The following is a 24,609-nucleotide window of genomic DNA, read 5'->3' on the forward strand; positions in this document are numbered from 1 at the left end:
TGCTTCAAAATACTACTGTATTAAGAGTGGAAGTGACTAGGATGTGAATAAAGCATAACTGGCAGTAAATTAATGACTGCTAGAACTAAGTGATGGGGGTTCATTAAACTCTCGTGTCTGTTTTCATATATATACAAAATTCTCCAAAAGGAAACTTTTTTAAAAAGTAAGTAGTGTAAGAGAATTAAAAAAATTAAAATCCACTGGACCTTCCTCCAAAAAAAGAAAATATGAATAGCTCTATGCCAACAAATCTGAAAATTTACGGATAATATTCTAGAAAGATTATCAAAAGTTGACAAGAAAAAACAGAAACCTTCCCTCAAAGAAAATACCAGGTGGTTTTGAAGGAATGTTATAGGAAGCAAGGCACAGATGATCTGAGTCTCATACAAACTGTTCCAGAGTACAGAAAAGGAGGAACCATTCTTCCCAACTCTAAATTCTTTTATGAAGCCAGCACACCCTTAAAACTGAAACCAAACAAGAAAAAGTACAGGCCAACCTCACTCATCGGGACTGATACAACTAAACGGTGGAACGATTAAAGGAAATTTAACTCACATTAACATCAGAAAAGACAAGGATGGATTCTAATACCAATTCTGTTAATATGGTGATGATTAGTGCAATACATTTTTTTAAAAAGATAGACTCATCAAGAAAAAAAAATTGACATTATTCACACATGGTGTGATTTTCTATATAGAAAACCCAAAGGAGCCCAGAGATAATCAGAATAATAAGATAGTTGGACAAATCTGCTGGATATAAAGTCAATGTGGAAAAGCCAACTTGACAAAGGAGCCACAGTTATGCACGATGTTAACACTAGGGGAAACCGGGTGAAGGGCATGTGGGGATGCTTTATCTTTGTAACTTTCTTGTAAATCTAAAATTATTCCTAAATAATCTTATTTTAATAAATAATTTTTAAAATTAATAAGTCTGACAATATTAAGTGTTGGGGAGGAGGTACAACAACAAAAGTTCTCATATTTAAAAAGAAAAAGTCTTATATGCTGTTGACAGAGGGCAAGCTGGAAACCACTGTGGAAAATGCTGTGGCATCATCTTGTAAATCAGAACATGTCTATACTCTTGGAACCAGCAATTCTACTCCCAAGTATATCCCCAGAGAAACTCCTGCACATATGGATGGGACTCTTTCCAACAGCAGAAAGGAAGGAATGTCTACTGGCAAGCCTGTGGATAAATAAACTACAGATAAATTGTGACATATTTACACATGGAAACCAAACGCCCATCAACACATCAGCTTGGATCATGTGTTCTCAAAGGGGATGAAGCCGACGGTTAAAACTGGTCTGGGGAGATGTGAGCAATCTTAGGTATTACAAAGGCCTGTCGCCCTCCAAAAGCCCCCAGCACCTAAACGGACTTATAGCTGTGCTTTTAAAAATACCATACATGGGGACTTCCCTGGTGGCACAGTGGTGAAGACTCTGCACTCCCAATGCAGGGGGCCCATGTTCGGTCACTAGTCAGGGAACTAGATCCCACATGCATGCTGCAACTAAGAGTTCACATGCCACAACTAAGGAGCCCGCATGACACAACTAAGGAGCCCATGTGCCGCAACTAAGGAGCTGGCGAGCTGCAACTAAGGAGCCCACCTGCTGCAACTAAGACCCAGCGCAACCTAATAAATAAATAAATATTAAAAAAACCACATATGAATTTAGGAGTAAAATCTTAATTTAACTTAAACTGCAAGAATAGTCTTTCCATTGATCACCATCCAATCACAATATTAAATAACACTGAACAATAATGTTAATGATATTTAACCTATGCTTTTAAAAACAACCATGAGGGGCTTAATTTTATTTTTCTTTTAAGATGATTAAAAAAAAAAAAACCAAAAAAAGCTTGAAAGTGCATACCCAGCCACCTTGCTGAATGATGTACTCGGCAGCATGGTCCTCCAGGAAAGTCACACCAAACTGCAGCAATGCACTCAAAGGTTCTTGACCACGTCTTGTCAACTCCAAAAGCATTTGCCGTAGCAAAATCAGAGGCACCAAAACCTTTAAGGCAAAGATGAGAGAGTAAAAAACAAACTGAAATTCTTACCGTTCATTTTATATGTTCAACTACTAGAAAATACACTCCAGTGTATCATAATGGAACTCCATTTTTATTATAATAAAGGAAATAAAATAGTGACCCCTACTGGAATTTTTGAGAATAATGCATGTATGTTTTATACCACGGGGTGGTAGAAATAATATTATATGAAAACAACCGGGCCTGTGTGTGTGTGTGTGCATGCGCGCGTGCATGCGTAACAGCATATATACAGGAAATTCACTGAAGCATTATTTATAATAGCAAAAGACCGGAAACAACCCAACAGACCAAATTTTGGTCATCCAGTAAAATATCAAGTAGTTGTTAAAAAGCATAAGATCGTCCACTGCCCAATTGCCAAGATTTACTTGCAGTGAAAAAAGATAAAGGAGAGTATGTACAATAATGGTACCATTATTATTAACATTATTGTTAACAGAACAAAACATCTACACACACGTTTGTATAACCCTATAGTATTTTTGAAAAATATCTAAGAAACTGGTGATAGTGGTAAGCCTAAAAAGAGGAAAACTAGGTAAGTGGTGACAAGGGTGGGAAAGTATTTTCAAGTGTATGTCTTCTGTACTTTGCGCATTTTGTACCATGGCCTTTTATTCTATTTGAAAACAAGAACTTTCAAAATTATGAGCTATCTTATACAAGTCATCGAAAACCAGAGGTGTTATTATCACTCCTAACAACCTTATGGCTCAATATTTTAAAATCATAAAAATTTATTTCGGAGTCCCTAGTCCCTAACTGGAGTCCCTTTCCTTCCAAAAAAACCCCTGCATACTGAAAAGAACTAAGTACTTTCAATTAACTGTCTGCAGGCAGTCTCTTCTGTCTAAATCATCAAGAGGTCTCCACACAACTGGGAAGGACGTGAAAGGAAATGAAACCAATTCCAATTTCCTGTCACTGACCCACCAAAGTCATAGCTGAGGGATTACAACACATTTCTGCAGAAGAGGACAAACAGAAAAGACAATGAGTTTATATCCTTACTAATATTCTTTGGTTGTTTTTTTTTTTTAAGTAAAAGCAGCCCTGAAGGAATCTCTATCAAAGTCTGAAAGAAAAATGCGAAAAACACACATCTTCACTTTTTGATATTCTAAAAGAACTCCAGCCCAAAATGCAGTAAAAACCCCTACTTAGCACCAATGGAGGGGTATAGAGCTATAAAGAAGACTGTGTTAGGCTTTTTCTACAATCAGAAACCTGTAACACTTTTGAAAACAGAAATGAACACGGCTGTTCATCCAGCCTAGTATTCTGTCTCAGCTGGAGCAGGAGAGGAGCTTGTGAACCAGCCCTACAGACTCACATCACACCAGCTCCAAAGGCCTGGGATGTTCCATACCTCAAAACATTCTCATTTCCCATAATAATCTACGAACATGCATATTTTAAAGTTATTCATGTTTAAGCTCTATTACCTCTTAAAAAAATGAGTTGCAAATATTTCATACTTGCTATATAAAAATAATACTCTTATTTGTTCCAAATTTACCTCTTTCACGTATCAAATGTAGTTGCCCCCGTTTTACTATGTAATAATCTAGAGATAAATCTGTAATCCTCTTTCACTACTGTCTTTAGTCCTTAACCACATTCCCTCTCATTCACTATACTTTTTACGCTGAAATCTACTAATTTAGTCCGTTCTTCTCATAGCAATTCCTCCACTGTTTTTATCGTTTAAGTTATCCTTTCCTGGATCTTCTCCATCAATTCCGCATTTTATTATCATGTGTACACCTGATATCTAAACCTAATCCACTGATTAGGTTTGAATGCCTGTGAAATATCTGCTTCAAAATAAAATTTAAGAGACGAGACATTATGTGTCACTCCGTGTGATGCCACAGGAAATAGAGACTACCACCACTGACACGGTCTTGCCACAAAGATTAAACCTGAATATGATCAGGCCTCTAGAGCAACCTACCAATGGAAAGGAGATACAGTCGGCCCTTGAACAGCATGGGCCTGAACTGGAGGAACCACGGATACTGAGGGCTAACTGTAAGTGATACACTGAGTCTTCCCAACAGTAAATACTACAGTACTACCCCATCCGCAGTTTGGTGAATCCGCAGATGCAGAACTGCAGGTATGGAGGGATGCATGTATGAGGACAGGAGGGCCAACTTTAAGTTATATGAACATTTGCAGCTGGAGGGAGGGTCGGTGCCCCTAACCCCCGCATCGTTCAAGGGTCAGCTGTGCATGTTAGCTGGCATCTCAGTGATTCAGTCAATAAAATCCAGGAGGTAGAAAATTTAACAGAACAAATAATCTGTAAGTAATTAGAGAGAAAAAAAAAAAACCCAAGAGGAAGAGTAAGTCTGCAAATTAAGAGACTTAGGTCACATATTATGTGATCATATGTGCATGAAATGCCCGGAACAAGCAAATTCATAGACAGAGTCAAGCCATATGGCCAGGGGCTGGAAGGAATAGGAAATGGGGAGTGACTACTCTAAGGTATGGGGTTTCTTTCAGGGAAGATAAAAATGTTCTGGAATTAGACAGTGGAGATGGCTGCACAACTCTGTGATTGTACTAAAACACATTAAACTGTATATTTCAGAAGGGTAAATTTTATGGTATATGAATTATATTTCAAAAAATCTTTAAAGACGAGACATATCAACCAAATACAATGCATGAGCCTTGCCTGGATCTCGATTCAAACACATCAGCTTAGGAAAAGACCTTTGTGAAACAACTGGGAAAATCTGAATACTGAATAAACAGACTATATGCTGATATTAGAATGACTGTTAATACCTGAGGTAATCATGGTATTCTCAGTTGTTAAAAAAGGGATATAATTATCCCTGGAAATACATACTAATGTATTTATGAGGTGTGCTTCAAGGTAATCTAGGGGTACAGTGTGGGGAACAGATGAAACAAGACCAGACACATGCTGAAGGCCGCCGAGGCTGAGGGACGGACACGGGTTTGTTACATTATTCGCTCCGCTTTGCGCACGCCTGACATTTTAATAATGAAAGGTTTTAAAAGATGAGTGATGGAATATGCCAGTAAAACTTAACCAAGGCAAACAGTTCACTCCTCTCTAAAGTCTGTTTATTACATGTGAGCACTGTGCCCTAACACTCTAGCCTTTCCCTTTAATGGCCATTCTCCTCTTTTTCTATAAGCAGTTAAGTTCATAGGAAAACCAATTCCCATGAGGAAAAATTAAAGAACAACCTACAATTCTGAGATAACTACTGTGGATTATTTAATGCTTTGGCACACATTCCAATTATTTTCTTGGCATATACATACTATACAGCCTACATTTATACATGTACTTTAAAAAAATCGTTCTATTAATATGGGTTTGTGACAGCTTTATTCCTCCACTTCTTTTGATCTATTTAAAGAGCATTATACCAAGATGCTTTTAGAATCCCTACACAGATGAACTGACATTCAGTTTGGAAACTTGACATGCTTGTGGACATTTTTTTTATTTGAGTCTTATGTACCTACCAGATAGCCATATTCATATAATGATGCTATATCAGAATTTTGCAAACATTCATGCAAAACATAAAATGCAAAATATGGGCTAATTGCTTAAATAAGCCAATCTGATTTTGACTGGGGTGGAAAGAGGCATTTCAGTTTCCTATCATAATAAGCCAGGTTCTTTTTAGCCCTGAAGGACTTAGGAGAGTAATACTGGATTCATCAGAGCAAGTCATATTCTAATTGGCATGCTTCATTTACATGAGGTATTCAAGCCACAACCTTGGCAAGATGAGGGACTAAAATGAAGCAGGGAATGGGAAAAAAGGATGGGTGAAGAGGGAGAGTAAAGACTGGGGTTTACGCCAATTTTTTAGGATAAGCATAGGATGGGGGGCGGGGGGGGGGAAGGCCGGGAGACATACGAGAGTTGATTGTGACAGTCCTAGACAAGGGTGACAGGAAAAGAACATAAAATAGGGGGAGAAGGCGAGTCATATTAGGTATCTAAATATTTGTTGTTTGATATACTAAGAAATATATCATAGCCAAGCTCATTGTTATTTATAAAACGAGAGGTTTGTTTGTTTTATTCCACGAAAGCGAATGAAACAGTCAGATATTTTAACAAATTTTTTTACAGCTAAGTAACATACTAAAACCCCATAATAGTGACTATTTGGTAACAAGGTTCCATGTGTTAAATCTAACATAATAGCCCCTGCTTACAGAGTGCTTACTATGGGTCCAGACGCTGCACTAAAATCAGCACCGAACCACACATTATGTCACTGAGTTCTAATAAAACTTCTGAAGTTAGTAGTACCATCTCCACTTCACATATGTGAAAATTAAGACTTCCAGTGCTTAATTTACCTGTCCAAAGATATGCATCTAGTCAGTGGCAAAGCTGGTACTGAAACAAGTCCGATTACAGGCCTAGGATGCTAATGATTATGCTCTAATGCCTCCAAAGCCTGTATTAAGGTGAGTAAAAATAATATACATCTATTAGGTACCTAAGGTCACAGTCTGGCTCACAGTAGTGACAATTCTGAGTAGAGGTGGCTATTTGTAAAAATAACTGTACTGCACTTTCTCATCCCTAGCACCACATCACTAAGGGCCAGACTTCCTCCTCAGTGAGCTGGACCACCCCATACCACATCCCCTGAGACTCGCCCCGGCAAGGTGACAAGTGGGGGTAATACAGCCTGAGACAATGGATCAGCAGCATGGTTCAGTGGAAGAACACTGAGGCTGGAATCAAAAGATCTCAGCTCCAGTGCTGGTTCCAAAATGTACGAGTCAAGGGGTCTTAAGCAAGTACTTTAACTTTTTTTCCCCCTGATTATCACCTGATTAATCAAGGGGTCTTAAGCAAGTACTTTAACTTTTTTTTTTCCTGATTAATCACCTGACCTAACTGACTAGCTAACTAAACAACAAAACGAAAGTTAATAAAATTCATTCTGCCATCTCTGAGGGATGGCTGTAATGCTCAGATGGTACCCCTGTAAGAACCACAAGAAGCTGTGTCCCCAAAACATACTCACCTGTGAACAAATGACCACCTGGAGAGAAATGTCACATCTAAGGCAGAGAAATGAAGAGATCATGGGAAATTCAGGACAGATGGGAAGGCAGATGGCACAACTATGGAACATGTGGTTCTGCGCCAGCCTTAATCAGAAACACTGCGTAACACAGCTGGATTTATGCATTAAACAACAAGCTCTAACAGTTTTCTCGTGTACGATGCTATCAATCCCTCCTGTACCTTATCACTAACACACTAAAATCTTGTAAGAGAAACGATAACTTGGTTTATACCTTATTCCAGCCGCTGGCATGAACTGTGGTCTCCACTGTACATTCCCGATATGCCTGATATGTCAATGGCCTGTAGAGATTTTTTTAAAAGTCTGTGTCACAAAGAAGGAAAATTCTAAATTTCCAGATAAATAAACATACAGTCACTACTTTGCTGTTGAACTTTTTGCTAAAGTAACACAGATTTGTCAACATATAGTTTTCTGTGAGACATGGCTTGTAACATTTGGTATGCGTTTTTCTTTAAGCATTATCTACAGGCTGAGATTTATGCTACCAGCTTGGGAAAGCAGTTTACAACATAAAAAGAGAAAAATATAAAATAACAAATTTTTTACAATTGCTTGAAACTTATCCAACAAGGCTTCTATGTTGGAGATAAATATAAACACTTGGGTTATTAATACAGAATCAAGTAATAACAAATAACAAAAATTACCTCATTAATAAAATTGAAAGAACAAGTTAAACTTTTTTAACAAGTTAAAGGCAAAAAATGTAAAATATTTAAAAATTAAAGAGACACTGTCACTGGAAGACTTTTCAAACTGGGGACATAAGTTGGAATAAGCAAGGTCAATAAATGAGCTCTATTTTTAACCTGGAGTCTTGTGACACCCAACCCTGGGGCGAGGCTCTCCTTCTGATTATTCCTGTCACACAGACACTTTTACTGAGGGGATGGGCGTGAGTGCTGCATTCTCAGCGTGGGCCCACGTGCAAATTAACACCAACGACAAAGACACTCCGTAGCAACTTACACATGAAGGCACCAAGGCTCTCGGACAACAGATTAGTAAAGATTGACCTCCCCCCTCCCCCCACCGCCTTTTGTTGCCAAAGAATTAACATATATGTAAAAAAAAGGAGAGGCGTCTTGCTTTTATAGGATTTTAAAATCCATTCCAAAGGCATTTTCTGCTCTGACCACCCCGGGTCTGTGATCTCTTCAGCCCATGAATATTTAAGATTGATAACAGGTACACTTACTGGTAGCCTATTGCTAGGTTTTATATTTTTATACATTTGTGTTTTATATTCTATTGCACACTAGGAAACTGAAGCTCAGAAAAGCTAAGAGACTGTCCCAAATCCACAGGGCTGCAAGCAGCAACAGAGGAATAGGAATTCACACCCAGTTAGTGCTGGCTCCAAGGGACACGCCGCTGCTCCTAGGATTTTGAAATGGGCCATGACACACTGATGCCCCATGTAGCCAAGGAGCATCTGGACCAGGGTAATGAGGTCCAATAATCCTCATTATTATTGAGGAACACACCAGACTGCAGAGACTCGCTAAAAATAAAGAACCTACGACACCTCACCAATAGTTTTTATAATAAATACATGTTCCAACTATAATATTTTTAACACATTGAGTTAAATAAAATATATTTAAAATCTGTATTTAATATCTTTACGTGGCTGCTAGAAAATTTTTAATTACATACATGTGACCTGCATTTTATCTGCTGGACAGCGTGTGGCTCTAGATGTCTCAGGAAACAGTTCTGATGACACAGGTATAGTTCTTTTCTGTAAGTCAATATAACGTAACAGCATAGTGACATTGAAGGAGTTAAGATATGAGGGATGACCGTCTTAATAAGATGTTATGTGCGACCTTCCTGCTATCGCACTGCCATTAAAGTACGCGTAGAACTGTTTGAAGGCCCAGGCGACACACTAGGTGGTTGTAACACAGGCCTGAAGCAGACACGCCACCATCTAACCTGCCTGTTGCTCCCTGCAGCTCTGCTTGCGTGCATCAGTCCCTTCATGGCCTTTCCTGAACTGCCTGCTGCGCTGTGCACCACGCCAGGCCTTACGCGGAGTCTATCAGGCTAAAGTACTTTAGCATCCTTCAGAATGAAACATGATTTGAAACATTATACGTACACACATATATGCACATAAAAGATCCAGCAGATTAAAACACTCAAAGGAAATCTTTTTTTTTTTTTGCGGTACGCGGGCCTCTCACTGCTGTGGCCTCTCCCGTTGCGGAGCACAGGCTCCGGACGCGCAGGCTCAGCGGCCATGGCTCACGGGCCCAGCCGCTCTGCGGCATGTGGGATCTTCCCAGACCAGGGCACGAACCCGCGTCCCCTGCATCGGCAGGCGGACTCTCAACCACTGCGCCACCAGGGAAGCCCTCAAAGGAAATCTTAAACGTAGAAAAATAAGTAGTTAAAAAATCAGCCCTATCTAATGAGTTACTTGAATTCAGCAAAGAAGAAAGGGGAGGGGAAAAACTCTTCTTTTCTTTTTTTTTTTTGGCTGCACTGTGCAGCTCACAGAATCTTAGATCCCCCGACCAGGGATCGAACCTGTGCCCTCGGCAGTGAAAATCTGGTGAAGTCCTAACCACTGGACTGCCAGGGAATTCCAGGGGAAAAACTTTTCAGATTGCTGGTGCTTGGCTGTATGGAGAGTTCAGGATTAGTTTCCCTACTTTAACAAAACTGTTTGGGGGAATAAGTAGTATTTTCCACCTTAAAAATACTGCCATCAACCTGTATAATACTTCTAGTTCATCATCAGTTATTTTCAGGATATTAATAACTTTTTGAAGTTGTTAAGTTTTGGGGGAAGACAAAACAAATATTCATCTAAGACTGTATTTTTTAAAATACAATTTACTTTGCAGTGAAAAGATCAATTTGTCCTGTATATCATGAAAAGGACTCCAAATACATATACTACCATACTGTTCTTCACATACATTGTACATATATAAAACTATAATGCTGTTCTTTGGAGAGCTCGTAATATCCCAGTAAAGTGGAAATGAACAGAGAAGCTAGGACAGAGGGAAATGACTTGACACAAATAGTCTGCATCAAAGCTGGAGACCACTTTTTGCCTTATGCTTCTCAGTTACTTTACTCCCAGTCCCAACTGCTTTTACAAGTTCTTTATGTTTGTATTGGCCGAAGCGTAGGCTCCTTCAAATCTAAGATGAAAGCTAAATATACAAACTCCATGCAAGCATGGCTGCTCTGGCTTAGCAGAGTGGAGCGGGCCTCACCTCCTCACAGCACTCTGAAAGCCACCGCTGTGCCTCCAGATTTCCTGTCTCAGTTTTACTTCCCCACACCCAGAATCTTCTCTCCACATTTATTTTTAAACTTTCTATGTATAAAGTTAAGAAAATCCAAATATGATTTTCATTTCACTGTTTCTTATGTATAGCTGGGATTTTTACATTTGCTCATGTCACCAAAATATGCGGAAACAAACTGAATCATCCTTAGACCCAAACTGCTTTCTCCTAACAAATGGTAACGTATAAGCTTTGCCTTTGTGGAAGTAAGGGATTACTTTACTACAACAGTAATCTGGCATCTGAATGTTGGCCTCTTGAGTGAAGGAACAGTCTTCACCTTGTGTTAGTCGTCAATCTTCATTAAAAAACATTTTTTTAAATTCACACCAATCTGTTAATGATTCTCATAAAAGAATTAAGGGAAAAAAATTCTTAAGGTTTACAATAAATGACTTGGTTCTACTTAATATACTTTCATGATGAGCTTCTTGCCTTTGGCTTTAATAGCCAGCATGACAGCTAGGAAAGAAGTTTCCACAGTAGGAATGTGGCATCAGTTCCACAGGTAGGTGTGCAACCCGAAAGTGTAGCAACATCCGGGACACCCCAAATATGGACACAATGTCAATCCCACAGTACAATGAATAAAACCCCAGTCATTCCACTTACGCTGGTCACGAGGGAGTGCTGGTAAAAAGTGGTCAGCACAAGCGAAATAGCTTGTGTTTACAACCGGTGAAAGCATTTGTTGAAACCTGACAGCCCAACAAGTAAATACAAATGGTCAAATTCATGCTGGAACAATTAAATCACTGCTCAAAACGCAAACAGAGATGATTTGGGAAAGCGAAAAAAGAAAAAGTAGGGGCTTCCCTGGTGGCACAGTGGTTGAGAGTCCGCCTGCCGATGCAGGGGATACGGGTTTGTGCCCCGGTCCGGGGAGGTCCCGCGTGCCGCGGAGCGGCTGGGCCCGTGAGCTGTGGCCGCTGGGCCTGCGCGTCCGGAGCCTGTGCTCCGCAACGGGAGACGCCAGAACGGTGAGAGTCCCGCGTACCAAAAAAAAAAAAAAAAAAGAAAGAAAAAGTGAAGACAAGTAAGTGAGAAAAGAAGTGACACTGTTCACCTAAAACGGAGGCTTAAGAGCGCAGAGGCCGTGGGGACTCACCGGCTGAGGAGCGTCTGCAAGGCCCCGAGCAGAGGCGCCCTCAGCTCCTGCGACGCCTTCTCCCCGAGGTGAGCCAAGCAGTCCTCTACGGAGCTGTCGGGGTTTGCGGGGCTGAACACGGGCGAAGTGTGGCGGTCGAAGCCTGTGCTGGCGAAGGCTGAAGACGACAGAAGGAAAACCCAAGTTAATGAGCAACGTCAGAAGCTGTGCTGTAAAAGCTCAGGGGGTTAAGATGCCAACTACCGGGAACTAGCTGATAGTTATAAGCCAGTTAAAAATGTCAGATAATCGTCATGGGATATTAATGTTTCCTTTAAAAGGCCTTCAATTTAGAGGCTTCTTTTTTTTAAGGAAAGATTTTTATGAAAAATCTTAGTTTCAAGAGAAGAAAAAGGCTCAACTGACATGGCAAAATACACAAACCAATTCTGTCTATCACCGCAGCCCCGCTCAGCCAGAGAATAAGTGAGAGCAACGCCCAGCTCTATCACCCCTCAAGATCTCAAGATTTGTTTTTACCTTTACAAATGTGGCTCTTCTTAAACCAGATTCTAATCAGTTATTCCACCTTAGAGGACCTCATGACTTTCATTCCCTTTTAGAGTGAACTTCCAAACTCACAATCATGCACATGGATATATTTTAAAAGTATACAAGCTGCCCACTCACACAGCCAGCTTCTCCTCTGCTTCCTCACTCCCTGTTACACAGACGCAGCCCTGCTCTAACTGCAGGAAGGAGAGGCCAGATCATCCCTGGTCCAGGGTACAAATGGGGTGCAGGGCACAGACCTCCAGGAAAGCAGGTGGCTTGTACCCACTCCCAAGGGTTATCAATAACCTCCACAAAGCATTTATTGCATTAATGCAAAGCTTGCTCCTAGAAGGCTGCAAATTTCACTAGAGTTAAATATGTATTTCTTCAAGAAAGATATACATGGCTACAAAGTTCACAGATGCTGCACGGTCTGAGCAAGCCTGAGAACGCCCACTCTGATGCTAAGTCTTGGGGAATACAGGTTCGATGAGGAAGTGCATATAAGCCTTCGTTGCCATTTTCTTTTCTGCCTTTTGCCCATTTTGCCATGCAGTACTGTTATCAGAAATGGGCAAGGATTAAAACAGAGTTATAACATTAATCAGTTAAAAATGTCAGTAAAGGAAAATAAAAGAGAACATTAACATTAGGTCTTGTTAATGTTCAACAGGGAGCTGATTTATAAACATGATTTCTATTTTTTCTTGTTAAAAATTACTGGGCAGGGAATTCTTTGGCGGTCCAGTGGTTAGGACTCAGCACTTTCACTGCCGAGGGCCCGGGTTTGATCCCTGGTCGGGAACTAAGATCCAGCAAGCCACGTGGCATGGCCAAAAAAAAAGAAAAAAAAAACCCAAAAATTAAAAATAAAAAAATAAAAATCACTGGGCAATACACATCTACACAAAAACTTGTACATGAATATTCACAGCATCATTATACGTAACAGCCAAAAAGTGGAATCCACCTAAACAGCCATCAGCTGATGAATGTGCTGCATCTACACAGTGGGGCATTATTCTTCATACAATGGGATGAAGTACCGATCTGTGCTACCACGTGGATGACCCTTGAAAATACTATGCTAAGTGAAAGAGCCGGTCACAAAACACCACCCCGTGTATGATTCCATTTACGTGTAGACCCATAACAGGCAAATGCATGGAGACAGAAAGCAGACGGATTGGGGATGGAGACAGGGGGCTGGTGGGACTAGAAGTGGGAAGTTACTGTCAACGTATACAGTGTTTCTTTTGGCGGTGTTAAAAATGTTATCAGTGCCACCACCATCTATAGCACATGAGAAATGAAAGCAGCATACTTACATTTCTCCCTTTAGTGTTATTAATATAAAGATATCAATCACACTGAACGGAAAGTAGTACCTTAACATGACTGTGTAGTCCATTACTTAACACCAGAAAAGGTTCCATCTACTCTGTTGGGTATAGTTTAGAAACTTATGAACAGATTCCCCCAGGAAAGAAAGAGGTACTTTCTAGTTTCACCCCTATAATCCTATACCCATGAAGCTGTGTAATGTTGTGAACACTCCACTGTAAAAAAAAAAACAAAAAAAAAAACACCACACCAAACAACCCGCTAATTAACTAGGAAAATAAGGATAAAGAGACCTTCACAAATTTCTTTGTCCAGGGATTTTAGCTCTTCTTCAATTTCAGTTTTAACTTTTAATAAAACTTCTTGATCCAGAGATTGTGACGCTATATCCTGTTGAACCCCTGAAACCAATAAGAAAGGTTACTAGTGAAAGAAAACATTAGAATATGGGTAGGATTTTAAGCATTAAGTCAGAAAATACAAAATCAAAACTCATGATCTTGACTAGGGGCTAGGAGATAACATAAAGATGAGGAAGCTGAGGCCTGGGTAGGTTGTCCCACGACTATGGAGGAGCTGTGACTGGAATTCAGGCCAGTGTGAGTACAGAGCCACTGATGCAGCCTGTGTCCTCCTCCTCATCTGGCTGGGCTGCTAGGAAGGAAACAGTTCAGAAACAGTTTTGACATAACAGGAAAGGAAACCTAAAAGGCTGTCTACATCAGTGATAATGTCTCCTGAAAATGACATTCACGGCCCCTTACCTTCACATCTTCTTGCAAACTGCAGCTCAAGAGAGAAGGTCCATTATCATCAAAAGATTTATATCCTCCAAATTAAGAAAACCATGAATATACGAAAAGTATGGGGCACAAGCTATTCTCATGCAGTAAAAGGAAAAGTAAGGTCCTGGTCTGTAGCACAGAATGGAGAACAAAGAGGAAGACTCCAAAGGAGAAAAATAAACCAGATGCTGAACAATTTACTCATTTTTCCTGCCCCAGATATTTGGGGCAGAGTGTCATCATTTCATCTGAAACCCTGAATCCAACCATGATAGCTCACTCCTCCCATTCAGAATATATTTATTTTATATATTCCCAGTACTTTTACAGTTGTTTGTATCACTGCCAAGTTTTCTAAACAGAGGTTTTAGGCTTTAATATGCTTTCATCCTTTGCAAACAAAAAATTCTGAATTCAAAGATGAGCTTACTAATTTAATTTAGGTCAAGAAACTTATAGCATCTGTAAGTCTTTAAAATTCATTTGAAAACTAAAAGGTTAATAAACATTTCTATATCTCACAGATTATCTGATTAGATTTCAACTTTCAAAGTTGACCAAAATAATTTTCCTTCAGGCTACATAAAACACTTTCCTTCTGAGCTGAGACTAACTAAAATAAAACTCAGACCCTCAAAAGGATTTTTTGTGGAAAATATAAAATTCCTTAGGTGTTTCTAGTTGAAATGCAACAGAAAGGATCCCCTCAATGTCATGGTTAATATATATTTTATTTAATGACATTTCATTTAACATTTCTGCCTACATATATATATATATATATATATATATATATATAATATATCTTAGTTGAAACTATATACATAAAAATTTTAAAACATTACCTAAAACAATATGCTACTAAACAACCAGTGGGTCACTGAAGAAATCAAAACGGAAATTAAAAAATACCTGTAGACAAACGGAGACAGAAACACAAGAATCCCAAATCCATGGGACGCAGCAAAAGCAGTTCTAAGAGGGCAGCTTGTAACAACACAAGCCTACCTCAGGAAACAAGCAAAATCTCAAATAACCAAACTAACTTTACACCTAAAAGAACTACAAAAAGAAGAACAAATGAAGTGCAAAGTTAGAAGAAAAGAAATCATAAAGATCAGAGCAGAAATAAATGAAACAGAGGCTAAACTCAGAAAAGATCAATGAAACTAAGAGCTGGTTATTTGAAAAGATAAACAAAATTGATAAACCTTTAGCCAGACTCATGAAGAAAAAAGAGAGGACCCAAGTAAAATAAAAAGTGAAGGAGGATACAATCCACACCACAGAAACACAAAGGATTATAAGAAACTACGATAAACAACTGTACACCAATAAGATGGACAACCTAGAAGAAACAGATAAATCCTTGAAACATGCAATCTCCCAAGACTGAATCAGGAAGAAAAAGAAAATATGAATAAACCCACTGCCAGTAATAAAATTGAATCAGTAATTAAAAACCTCTCCCAGGGCTTCCCTGGTGGCGCAGTGGTTGAGAGTCCACCTGCCAATGCAGGGGACACAGGTTTGAGCTGTGGTCTGGGAAGTTCCCACATGCCGCGGAGCCACTAAGCCCGTGCGCCACAACTACTGAGCCCGCGACGTGCCACAACTACTAAAGCCTGTGTGCCTAGAGCCCGTGCTCCGCAACAAGAGAAGCCACCGTAATGATAAGCCCGCGCACCGCAACGAAGAGTAGCCCCTGTTCGCTGCAACTAGAGAAAGCCCACACGCAGTAACAAAGACCCAATGCAGCCAAAAATAAATAATTAAAAAAAAAAAAAAAAGAATCTGCCTTCCAATGAAGGGGACAAGGGTTTGATCCCTGGTCAGGGAACTAAGATCCCGCATGACACCAGGCAACTAAGCCCAAGTGCCACAATTACAGAGAAGCCCATGAACTGCAAAGAAAGATCCCGCATGCTGCAACTAAGACCTGACACAGTCAAAAATAAATTTTAAAAAAACACACAATCTTACGCAAAATTTGAAGACAAAATGTATCCTATGAATAAGGTAATCTTTGTAAATAATCAAAAAGCATAAACATCTATCTTTACATATAGGCTTTGTTTTTCCAATTTTTTTTTTTACTGTGGTAAAATACATCTCACAAAATTTACCATCTTAACCATTTTTAAGTGTACAGTTCAGTAGTATTAAATACATTCATAATGTTGTGCTACCATCCATCTCCAGAACTCTTTTCATTTCGTAAAACTGAAGCTCTAGACCCACTACACAGTAACTGTCCATTACCTCTTTTCCTCAGCCCTTGGCAAACGCCATTCTACTTCTCTCTCAATTCTGACTACTCTAAGTACTTTATGCAAGTGGAATCATACAACATTTGTCTTTCAGGAACTGGCTTATTTCACTTCCAGACTTGTAATAAATCTCAAGTACTGCTTATAATTAGAACAGGTTTTCCTTTTAAAAGTAATCTGTAGTTTAGACGGCTCTACAACTTCACCGATTAATATCATTACACTAGGTAAAGTGACTTCCAGAATATACGTAACATTATTAAAACAAGGCAAACACAGACTGGGAAATTATTTGGGGTCAATCTTATTTCTTTCACTGAAATTCTCCCTCTCCATCTGGCTTCCTGGAAGGTGTCTCAGTAAAGGGGAAGGTAAGCTTTGAGGCCAAGCATTCCAGCTCATTACACGTGACTTTAGGCAACGAAAATAATCTTCCTGAACCTCTCCTCTTACGTAAACAGGAAAATAATACCTACCACAAAGAGAAGCTGTCAAGGGCAGTGAGATAAATTAGTTAAGCTCCACCACATCAAAAATGCTCAAAAGATAGTGGCTCCCACCCACCAATCCTTTTGACTCTCTAAAATGGGTTGTTACCATTGCACAGTGATCTTTCCCCAAACCTTGTCCCTGTGAACAGAATCAGCTTATCACAGATTTCTAATCAATGATGCTTATACAGAATCTGCTTTAAGTACTCTAACAGTCTGGACCAGCAGAAACAACCTTCTGACAGTTTAGATAATGCTAAGTGACATAAAGTGTCTGTTATAACACCAACAGTTACTCTCACTCTTCAATTGCTGCAAGAGAGAATGGCTTAATATCAATTGATCTAAAACTAAAATACAGAAACTTCCCTGGTGGTCCAGTGGTTAACAATCGTCTTGCAATGCAGGGGACACCGGTTCGATCCCTGGTCGGGGAACTAAGATCCCACATGCCGCAGGGCAACTAAGCCCACATGCTGCAACTACTGAGTCCACGTACCACAACTAGAGAGAAGCCCGCGCACCACAACAAGGAGCCTGCATGCTGCAACTAAGACCCGATGCAACCAATAAATAAATATTAAAAAAATAAAACTAAAATATATATTTTTCCTGAACACATGTCCAACAGAGTTTCATTAATTTATATTAAAAAACACAGAAGGAAAGTTAATTTTTTAAATATAAGGGTACATTTCACAATAAATTCATCTGGGAAGTTTTACCAGGAAGCTACAGTTCTGAGTACCAGAAGGTCCCTGGTTTTCCAAATTTCCAGCAGATGTGACTGCCTCAAAGAGACTTGCCTTCAAACTTTTTCCAGGCTCAAATAATCTCTGGCGTGCTCAACAATGGAAGAATTTTGATCAGTCACTGCCATGAGCTACAGTGAACACAGTACTTTTAAGACAAACCCTTCTCTTACCTACCTGATCCTCCTTCACATGCACTTCCACAGCAGAAGCAGGGTGAGCACCATGCTGAAGAGCTTGGGTTAGCCTTTTAAGTTCTGCAAAAACATCTCAAACTCAACATCGGCCAGCTTGCTTCTGACCTGCCCTTAATCAGAAATACAGAACTCCTGAATATTTCAGACTCTTTCCAGGGAATACAACCTGCTGGATGAACCTTTTTATAAGGCTTCCTGACAAGAGAAGTAGTCCCTCCATTCCTTGCATTCTAGATTTTATACTCAAATTAAGCTGGATCATCAGAAAAATCCCCAGATAATATTACCTATTTGTTATAACTGAGCTGCACTTTGGTGCCATTTCCTTAGCTTTTATCCACAATTACATTAAGAAAGTGTCTTGAAATGTAATACAGTATTTGATATTGACATTTTCTACTGCATTTCTCTGTGCCTTATGTAATAAAGCTCTAAGTGAAAAAACAATTCTCTTAAAGAATAACATTCCACTTTAAAGAAAATAGTATAGCTTCTGGTTATGGGGAAAAAAATCCTGGGAACTAAATGCAATAGTCCCCTTTGTGGTTTCAGTTACCTGCAATCTGCCACAGCTGGAAAATACTGAATAGTAAATTCTAGAAATAAAATTCGTTATTTTTATATTACACACCATTCTGATTAGTGTCGTGAAATCTGGTGGGGTCCTGCTCCATCCCACCTGAGACCTGAAACACACCCAGCATATCCAGACTGTATACACTATCCACCCATTATTATAGGAAAACACCAGTACACACAGGGTTTGGTACTAACTGGCACCGTTCCAGGCATCCCCTGAGAATCTTGGACCATATTCCCCATGGAGGAGGACCTACTGTATACCTTCACTTATTTTTGGCTTTGCCTCAGAACCAAATTCACTGCTCAATGCTAGGATTACTGTATAGGACCCTATAGACTACATATCTATGATCTATTATTCCCACTATGGAAATGTAGAGTCTTCCTATTCTGACTTGATTGGAATTTATTTATTTATTCCCATTATGTATTAATTATAAGGCACATTAAATGATATATGGTAAGAAATTTTTAAAAATTAATTCCTCTTCCCACCCAGTATGAACTCACTGCCAATTTCTTCACTAACCAAAAAAGACATTTTTACCTAACCTGGACTGCTCTTCCTTTTCCTGATTATTTAATTCTGTCCACCCTGCAAGGACCAATTTTTTAAAATTAATTAATTAATATATTTATTTATGGCTGTGGTTGGGTCTTTGTCACTGCGCAGGGGCTTTCTCCAGTTGCGGCAAGTGGGGGCTCCTCTTTGTTGCGGAGCACGGGCTCTAGGCGTGCGGGCTCGGTAGTTGTAGCTCGCGGGCTCTAGAACGCAGGCTCAGTAGTTGTGGCGCACGGGATTAGTTGCTCTGTGGCACGTGGGATCTTCCCGGACCAGGGCTCAAACCCATATACCCTGCATTGGCAGGCGGATTCCCAACCACTGAACCACCAGGGAAGTCCCAATTTTTTTTGGCTTCGCCAGGCGGCTTGCAGGATCTTAGTTCCCCTCCCAGGGATTGAACCCGGGCCCTCGGCAGTGAAAGTGCCAAGTCCTAACCACTGGACCGCCAGAGAATTCCCTGCAAGGAGCAATTTAAGTCTCTCTACTTTTCCACAGTAACTTCACTGACTACTTATGTATCACTGATGTTTGAACATGTATATCATTTAATCTGTGCCACATACTTTAACACTTAAATATATACTGTCTTATACCATTCAATGATATTATAGTTTATTATCATTAATCTTACCTGATTACAAACTACAAAATATTTGAGGTAGTCCCTTTGTCCTAGACTTGGGTCAAGTAAGGACTAAAAAAGTACACGAATACTTGATAGCAATAGCTATCACTGTCACTGTGATGAAGACTCAAAGCATTACGATGTATAACACAACAACTCTGCTGGAAAGAAAGGACACAAGAAAAAGACAAAAAAAAAGTTATAAATAGATTCAGAGGAATTAAAAAAAGTTATCAGTATATTCTGAGGCTACCTCAAATGACAAAAGTTAAAAGAAATAAAGAAAATGAGTAGTCATTTTATGTAAGAGAGTAAGAATACAGAACAGCTACCTACACAGGACGGTAATGAGAACATTTATTTATGGTGATGGATTGTGATGGAGAACACTGAGGAGGAGGAATGGAAAGAATAAGACCTCAACCGCCATCTCCAAGCTTATGAGAGTTTTCAGAAATGACTTGCCCAAGCTCAAATAAATTATACAGAAAGAAGATTAGAAAGTAGATATTCTGACAAGTAAAATTATTACTGAATTCAAAAACATACAATTACAATTTTTGAAGTACAATGAATGAAAAATAAGGAATATATGAATGTTTTATCTGCCATCTGCCCCTTTCAGGAAAATCTGCACACCTAAGACACATACACACCCTCATACCCATCACAGCACCACCAACACCAACACCAGGCCGCAAAGTAAATGACAGGAATGTCTTGGTTACCGCATGCCTCATCCTGCCCGATTAAAGAAAAGCAGCTGATTAAAGGCGTACCTATTCTCATGAGACTAATGTGATGCTAATTACACACGACAAGTTGTCATACTTGATAATAAGCCATGTGGAAAACCTAAACCAGAAAAAGTCTACTGCTGTCAGGATACAAAAGGCTATTTCTTTAATAACCAATGACACAGACAGATTCACTGCTTTTCATTCAACCAGCCCCCACCCCACCCTGATTTTCAAAAGCACAGAGCTATGCAGTAGCACCAATGCAGCATAAATCCTGCACTATAAACCCAGAAAAATATCTCAAAGATAAACAGACTTTAGTACACTAAATCCCACCCACCTCCGTGTCAAAGGAAGGGTCAGGTGAGTCAGCAATCATCATACTCCAGCCCTGAAATGCACTCAAAACGAATATCAGACCAACAAGCTGAGAACAGCTCTATGTATGGCCTAGACCTTCCAGAGCAAATGCTTTCTAAATCTATGGTTCCCCAAACTGGGGCACATTAAAATTACTGAGAGAATATTAAATAATAACGAAGTAATAATTAAAGATACAGATTCCCAGGACCCAGTATGGAGCATCTGGTTCAGTAGGTCTGGGGCAGGGCTCCATAATCTTTGTTTTAGTAAGTGTTCAGGCAATTAGACTTGACAAATACTGCTCTTGACAACCCAAATAATTATAAGTAAATAATTATAATCAAATTATAATCAAATCAGATTATAATCAAACATCTACTGAATAGTACAGACAACACAGTTCAATTATTCATTCAACAGAAAAAACAAATACTCCAAATGATACCATACTGGACGAGTAAGAAACCAGATTTTTAAGAAACAAATTCTACACTTCCCCAGTGGTGCAGTGATTGGGAGTCTGCCTGCCAATGCAGGGGACACGGGTTTGAGCCCTAGTCTGGAAAGATCCCACATACCACAGAGCAACTAAGCCCGCACGCCACAACTACTGAGCCCGCCTGATGCAACTGCTGAAGCCCACGTGCCCAGAGCCCATGCTCCACAACAAGAGAAGCCACCGCAATGAAGAGTAGCCCCTGCTCGCCACAACTAGAGAAAGCTCACGCACAGCAACGAAGACCCAACACAGCTAAAAAAGAAAAAAAAAAAAAAAGAAACAACGAAATTCCAAAATAGTCAATCATAACAGTAGTTTTCAGGCTCCAGTGTTACCACATCCCCAGCTATCCTGCAGATTAGGGGAGAGATTTGAGGAAGGACGGATCTAAAGAGAAGAATGCAAAGAAAATCCAACGAGCACCCACTCAAACTCTGGGTTCATAGTAGTCAGGATCAAACATCTCCTGTTCCTGATAGAAAGAATGTAAAACAATTAAACAGTACACATCTCTGGAAATAATGAATTGTGAACCACTATTGGGATCGGGTTATGAGAACCTGTCTTGAAAAATTGATTTGAGATGGTGATACTCCCCAAAGTGATCTACAGATCCAATGTAATCCCTACCAAAACTTCCAACTGCAGGGCTTCCCTGGTGGCGCAACGGTTAAGAATCCGCCTGCCGATGCAGGGGACACAGGTTCGAGCCCTGGTCCGGGAAGATCACACATGTCGCAGAGCAGCTAAGCCCGTGCGCCACAGCTACTGAGCCAGAACTCTAGAGCCCACGAGCCACAACTACTGAAGCCCATGCACCCTAGAGTCCGTGCTCCACAAGAGAAGCCACCACAACGAGAAGCCCGTGCACCGCAACGAAAGTAGCCCCCGCTCACTGCAACTACAGAAAGCTGCACACAGCAATGAAGAACCAACGCAGCCAAAAATAAATAAAATAAATTTATTTTAAAAAAAAAAGGATGTTCAACATCATTAGCTACTAGGGAAATGCAAATTAAAACCACAATGAGGTGCCACTGCACACCACCAGTATAGCTATAATAAAAAACATGGACAATAGCAAGTTTGGCAAAGATGAAGAGAAACTGGAACCCTCATACACTGCTGGCGGGAATGGTACAGCCACTTTAGAAGACAGCTTGGTAGTTTCTTACAAAGCTAAACATACTCGTACCACACAATCTAGCAATCATGTTCCTCGATATTGCCCAAATGAGTTGAAAACTTATATCTACATAAAAACCTGAACATGAATGTTTATAACAGCTTTACATATAATTGCCAAAACTTGGAAGTAACCAAGATGTTCTTCAATAGGAGACTGGATAAAAAAACTATGGTACATCCACACAATGATATATTATTCAGCAATAAAAAGAAACGAGCAACCACAGTGAGATACCACTTCACACCCATTAGGATGACTGTTACAAAAAGAGCAGGAAACAACAAGCACTGGTGAGGGTGTGGAGTAACTGGAACCCCCGTGCATTGCTGACTGGAATGTAAAATGATGCAGCTACTGTGGGAAAAAAGGATGGCACGTCCTCAAAAAAATTAAACATAGAATGACCCACCAATTCTACACCTGGGTATATGCCCAAAAGAACTGAAAGCAGAGACTCAAACAGATTATTTGTACAGAAATGTTTATAACAGCATTGTTCACAATAGTCGACAGGTAGAAATAATCCAATATCCATCAGTAGACAAACAGATAAACAAAATGTGCTTATGCATACAATGTAGTATGATTCAGCATTAAGAAGGAGTAAAATTCTGAAACAGGCTACAACATGGATGAACCTTAAAGACATTATACTAAGCAAAATAAGCCAGACGCAAAAGAACAAATATTGTGCAATTCCACTCAAATGAGATTCACAGAGACAGAAAGCAGAATAGTGTTTGCCTAGGGAGGGAGAGGAGGGGAGAATGGGGGTTAGTGCCTAACGGCTGAACGAATAACAAGCCAGCATCACGACATGTATTTGACAGTCACATTACTAATTAACAGACATGAACTTACTCTCCTTCCTAACCTAAGAAATGTCTTACTAAATCCCTATCAATGACTACAACATCAAGGTGCTCTATATTAAAAGATGCAAAGTTGAACATAACAAGTTACCATCTGGCATCATATATGCAAGTCAACAGGACTTCTACTAGTCAGAATATATAATCTTGAACATATTCAACAAACTAACACAGTCTGGAAGAGCTGACAACTTCTGGAAAAGTTCAGAGTTAACTATTTATGGAAAAGTACGTACCCAGCACATGACTCACTTAGGAAAAAATGAAAGACATTTAACGTGACAGAAATCTTGAGTCACGAATAGGGTCACATCCTTTAGCCTCTTCTTTTCACACCTACTGCTTCATGAATTTGAAACCAAACCCTAACCACATTGCACCCATGCATGCTGCAGCAGGCCCTATTTCTAGCAGCGTGGCACAGAAGGGAGCTCTGTATCGCATTTTCGGTAACAAATCGGGCAGCAAAGCGGCAAAGGCAGCAGGTAGAGCCTCACTTTTCCTTCTGAGAAGCTAGCATGCACATCTGTATTTACGTACTGACGTAATACCCTGTGCTCAGGCTTAAGGAGACAATACGAGGGTAACAACCAAATTTCAAAAACAAAACAAAAACGTCAAAGCAGGTAAACTCCTCAGATCCTACAATGTTCAGGTAGAAAAAAATTCTATGCTCAAGCAGGGGGGAAAAGTTGATCAACACAGGCTTATGTAATTGCTTAAGGTCCTCACAAACTTAATAAACCACAGGGGTTGAAAAGGCCTGGTTTTTTGTGAGCATGAAATCTGTTACAGTTAAGAAATATCATAAATAAGTGGAATTTGGGTAGATGGGGAAGTACTTTATGTATTAGGGTGACCAACTCACCCAGTTTGCCCAGGATTTTCCCAGTTTTACTCACTCCTGGGCAAACTGGACAGCTGGTCACCCTGATGTGTAAATATGGGAGATATGTTAATTAGGACAGGGTAGTCTATGCGGCAGTGATAAATAAAGCCAGCAATTTCAGCAACTTAACCCAAAGGTCCCATCTCTCCCTTGTGCTCCATATCTAACCCGGGAAATTGGAGGCAAGGAAACTGTCATGCAGTCACTCAGCAATCCTGCCTGATGGTGGTCCTGCCCTACTACAGCTATGCCCTTAGGAACGTACATCCCCCT

The 24,609-nt window shown here is 39.9% G+C and overlaps 1 protein-coding gene across 3 annotated transcripts in view; it reads right to left on the minus strand.

Moving 5' to 3' along the window:
* Positions 1-24,609, minus strand: part of BCL2L13 (BCL2 like 13) — a 64,894-nt gene that overhangs the window by 14,414 nt on the left and 25,871 nt on the right. The window contains exons 3-7 of one of the 3 annotated variants that reach the window (XM_060024044.1): positions 13,811-13,918; positions 11,640-11,796; positions 8,877-8,961; positions 7,426-7,495; positions 1,917-2,051 (exon numbers count right to left, since the gene is read on the minus strand). In XM_060024044.1, the coding sequence (XP_059880027.1) occupies positions 7,427-7,495; positions 8,877-8,961; positions 11,640-11,796; positions 13,811-13,918 (419 nt within the window). In that variant the 3' untranslated portion in view covers positions 1,917-2,051; position 7,426. Of the gene's footprint in view, positions 1-1,907; positions 2,052-7,425; positions 7,518-8,876; positions 8,962-11,639; positions 11,797-13,810; positions 13,919-24,609 lie in introns of those variants that run through there. The other 2 variants (XM_060024043.1, XM_060024045.1) reach the window with 2 other exon arrangements.

Source organism: Delphinus delphis, chromosome 11 (genome assembly GCF_949987515.2).
Source record: "Delphinus delphis chromosome 11, mDelDel1.2, whole genome shotgun sequence".
Lineage (NCBI taxonomy): Eukaryota > Metazoa > Chordata > Mammalia > Artiodactyla > Delphinidae > Delphinus > Delphinus delphis.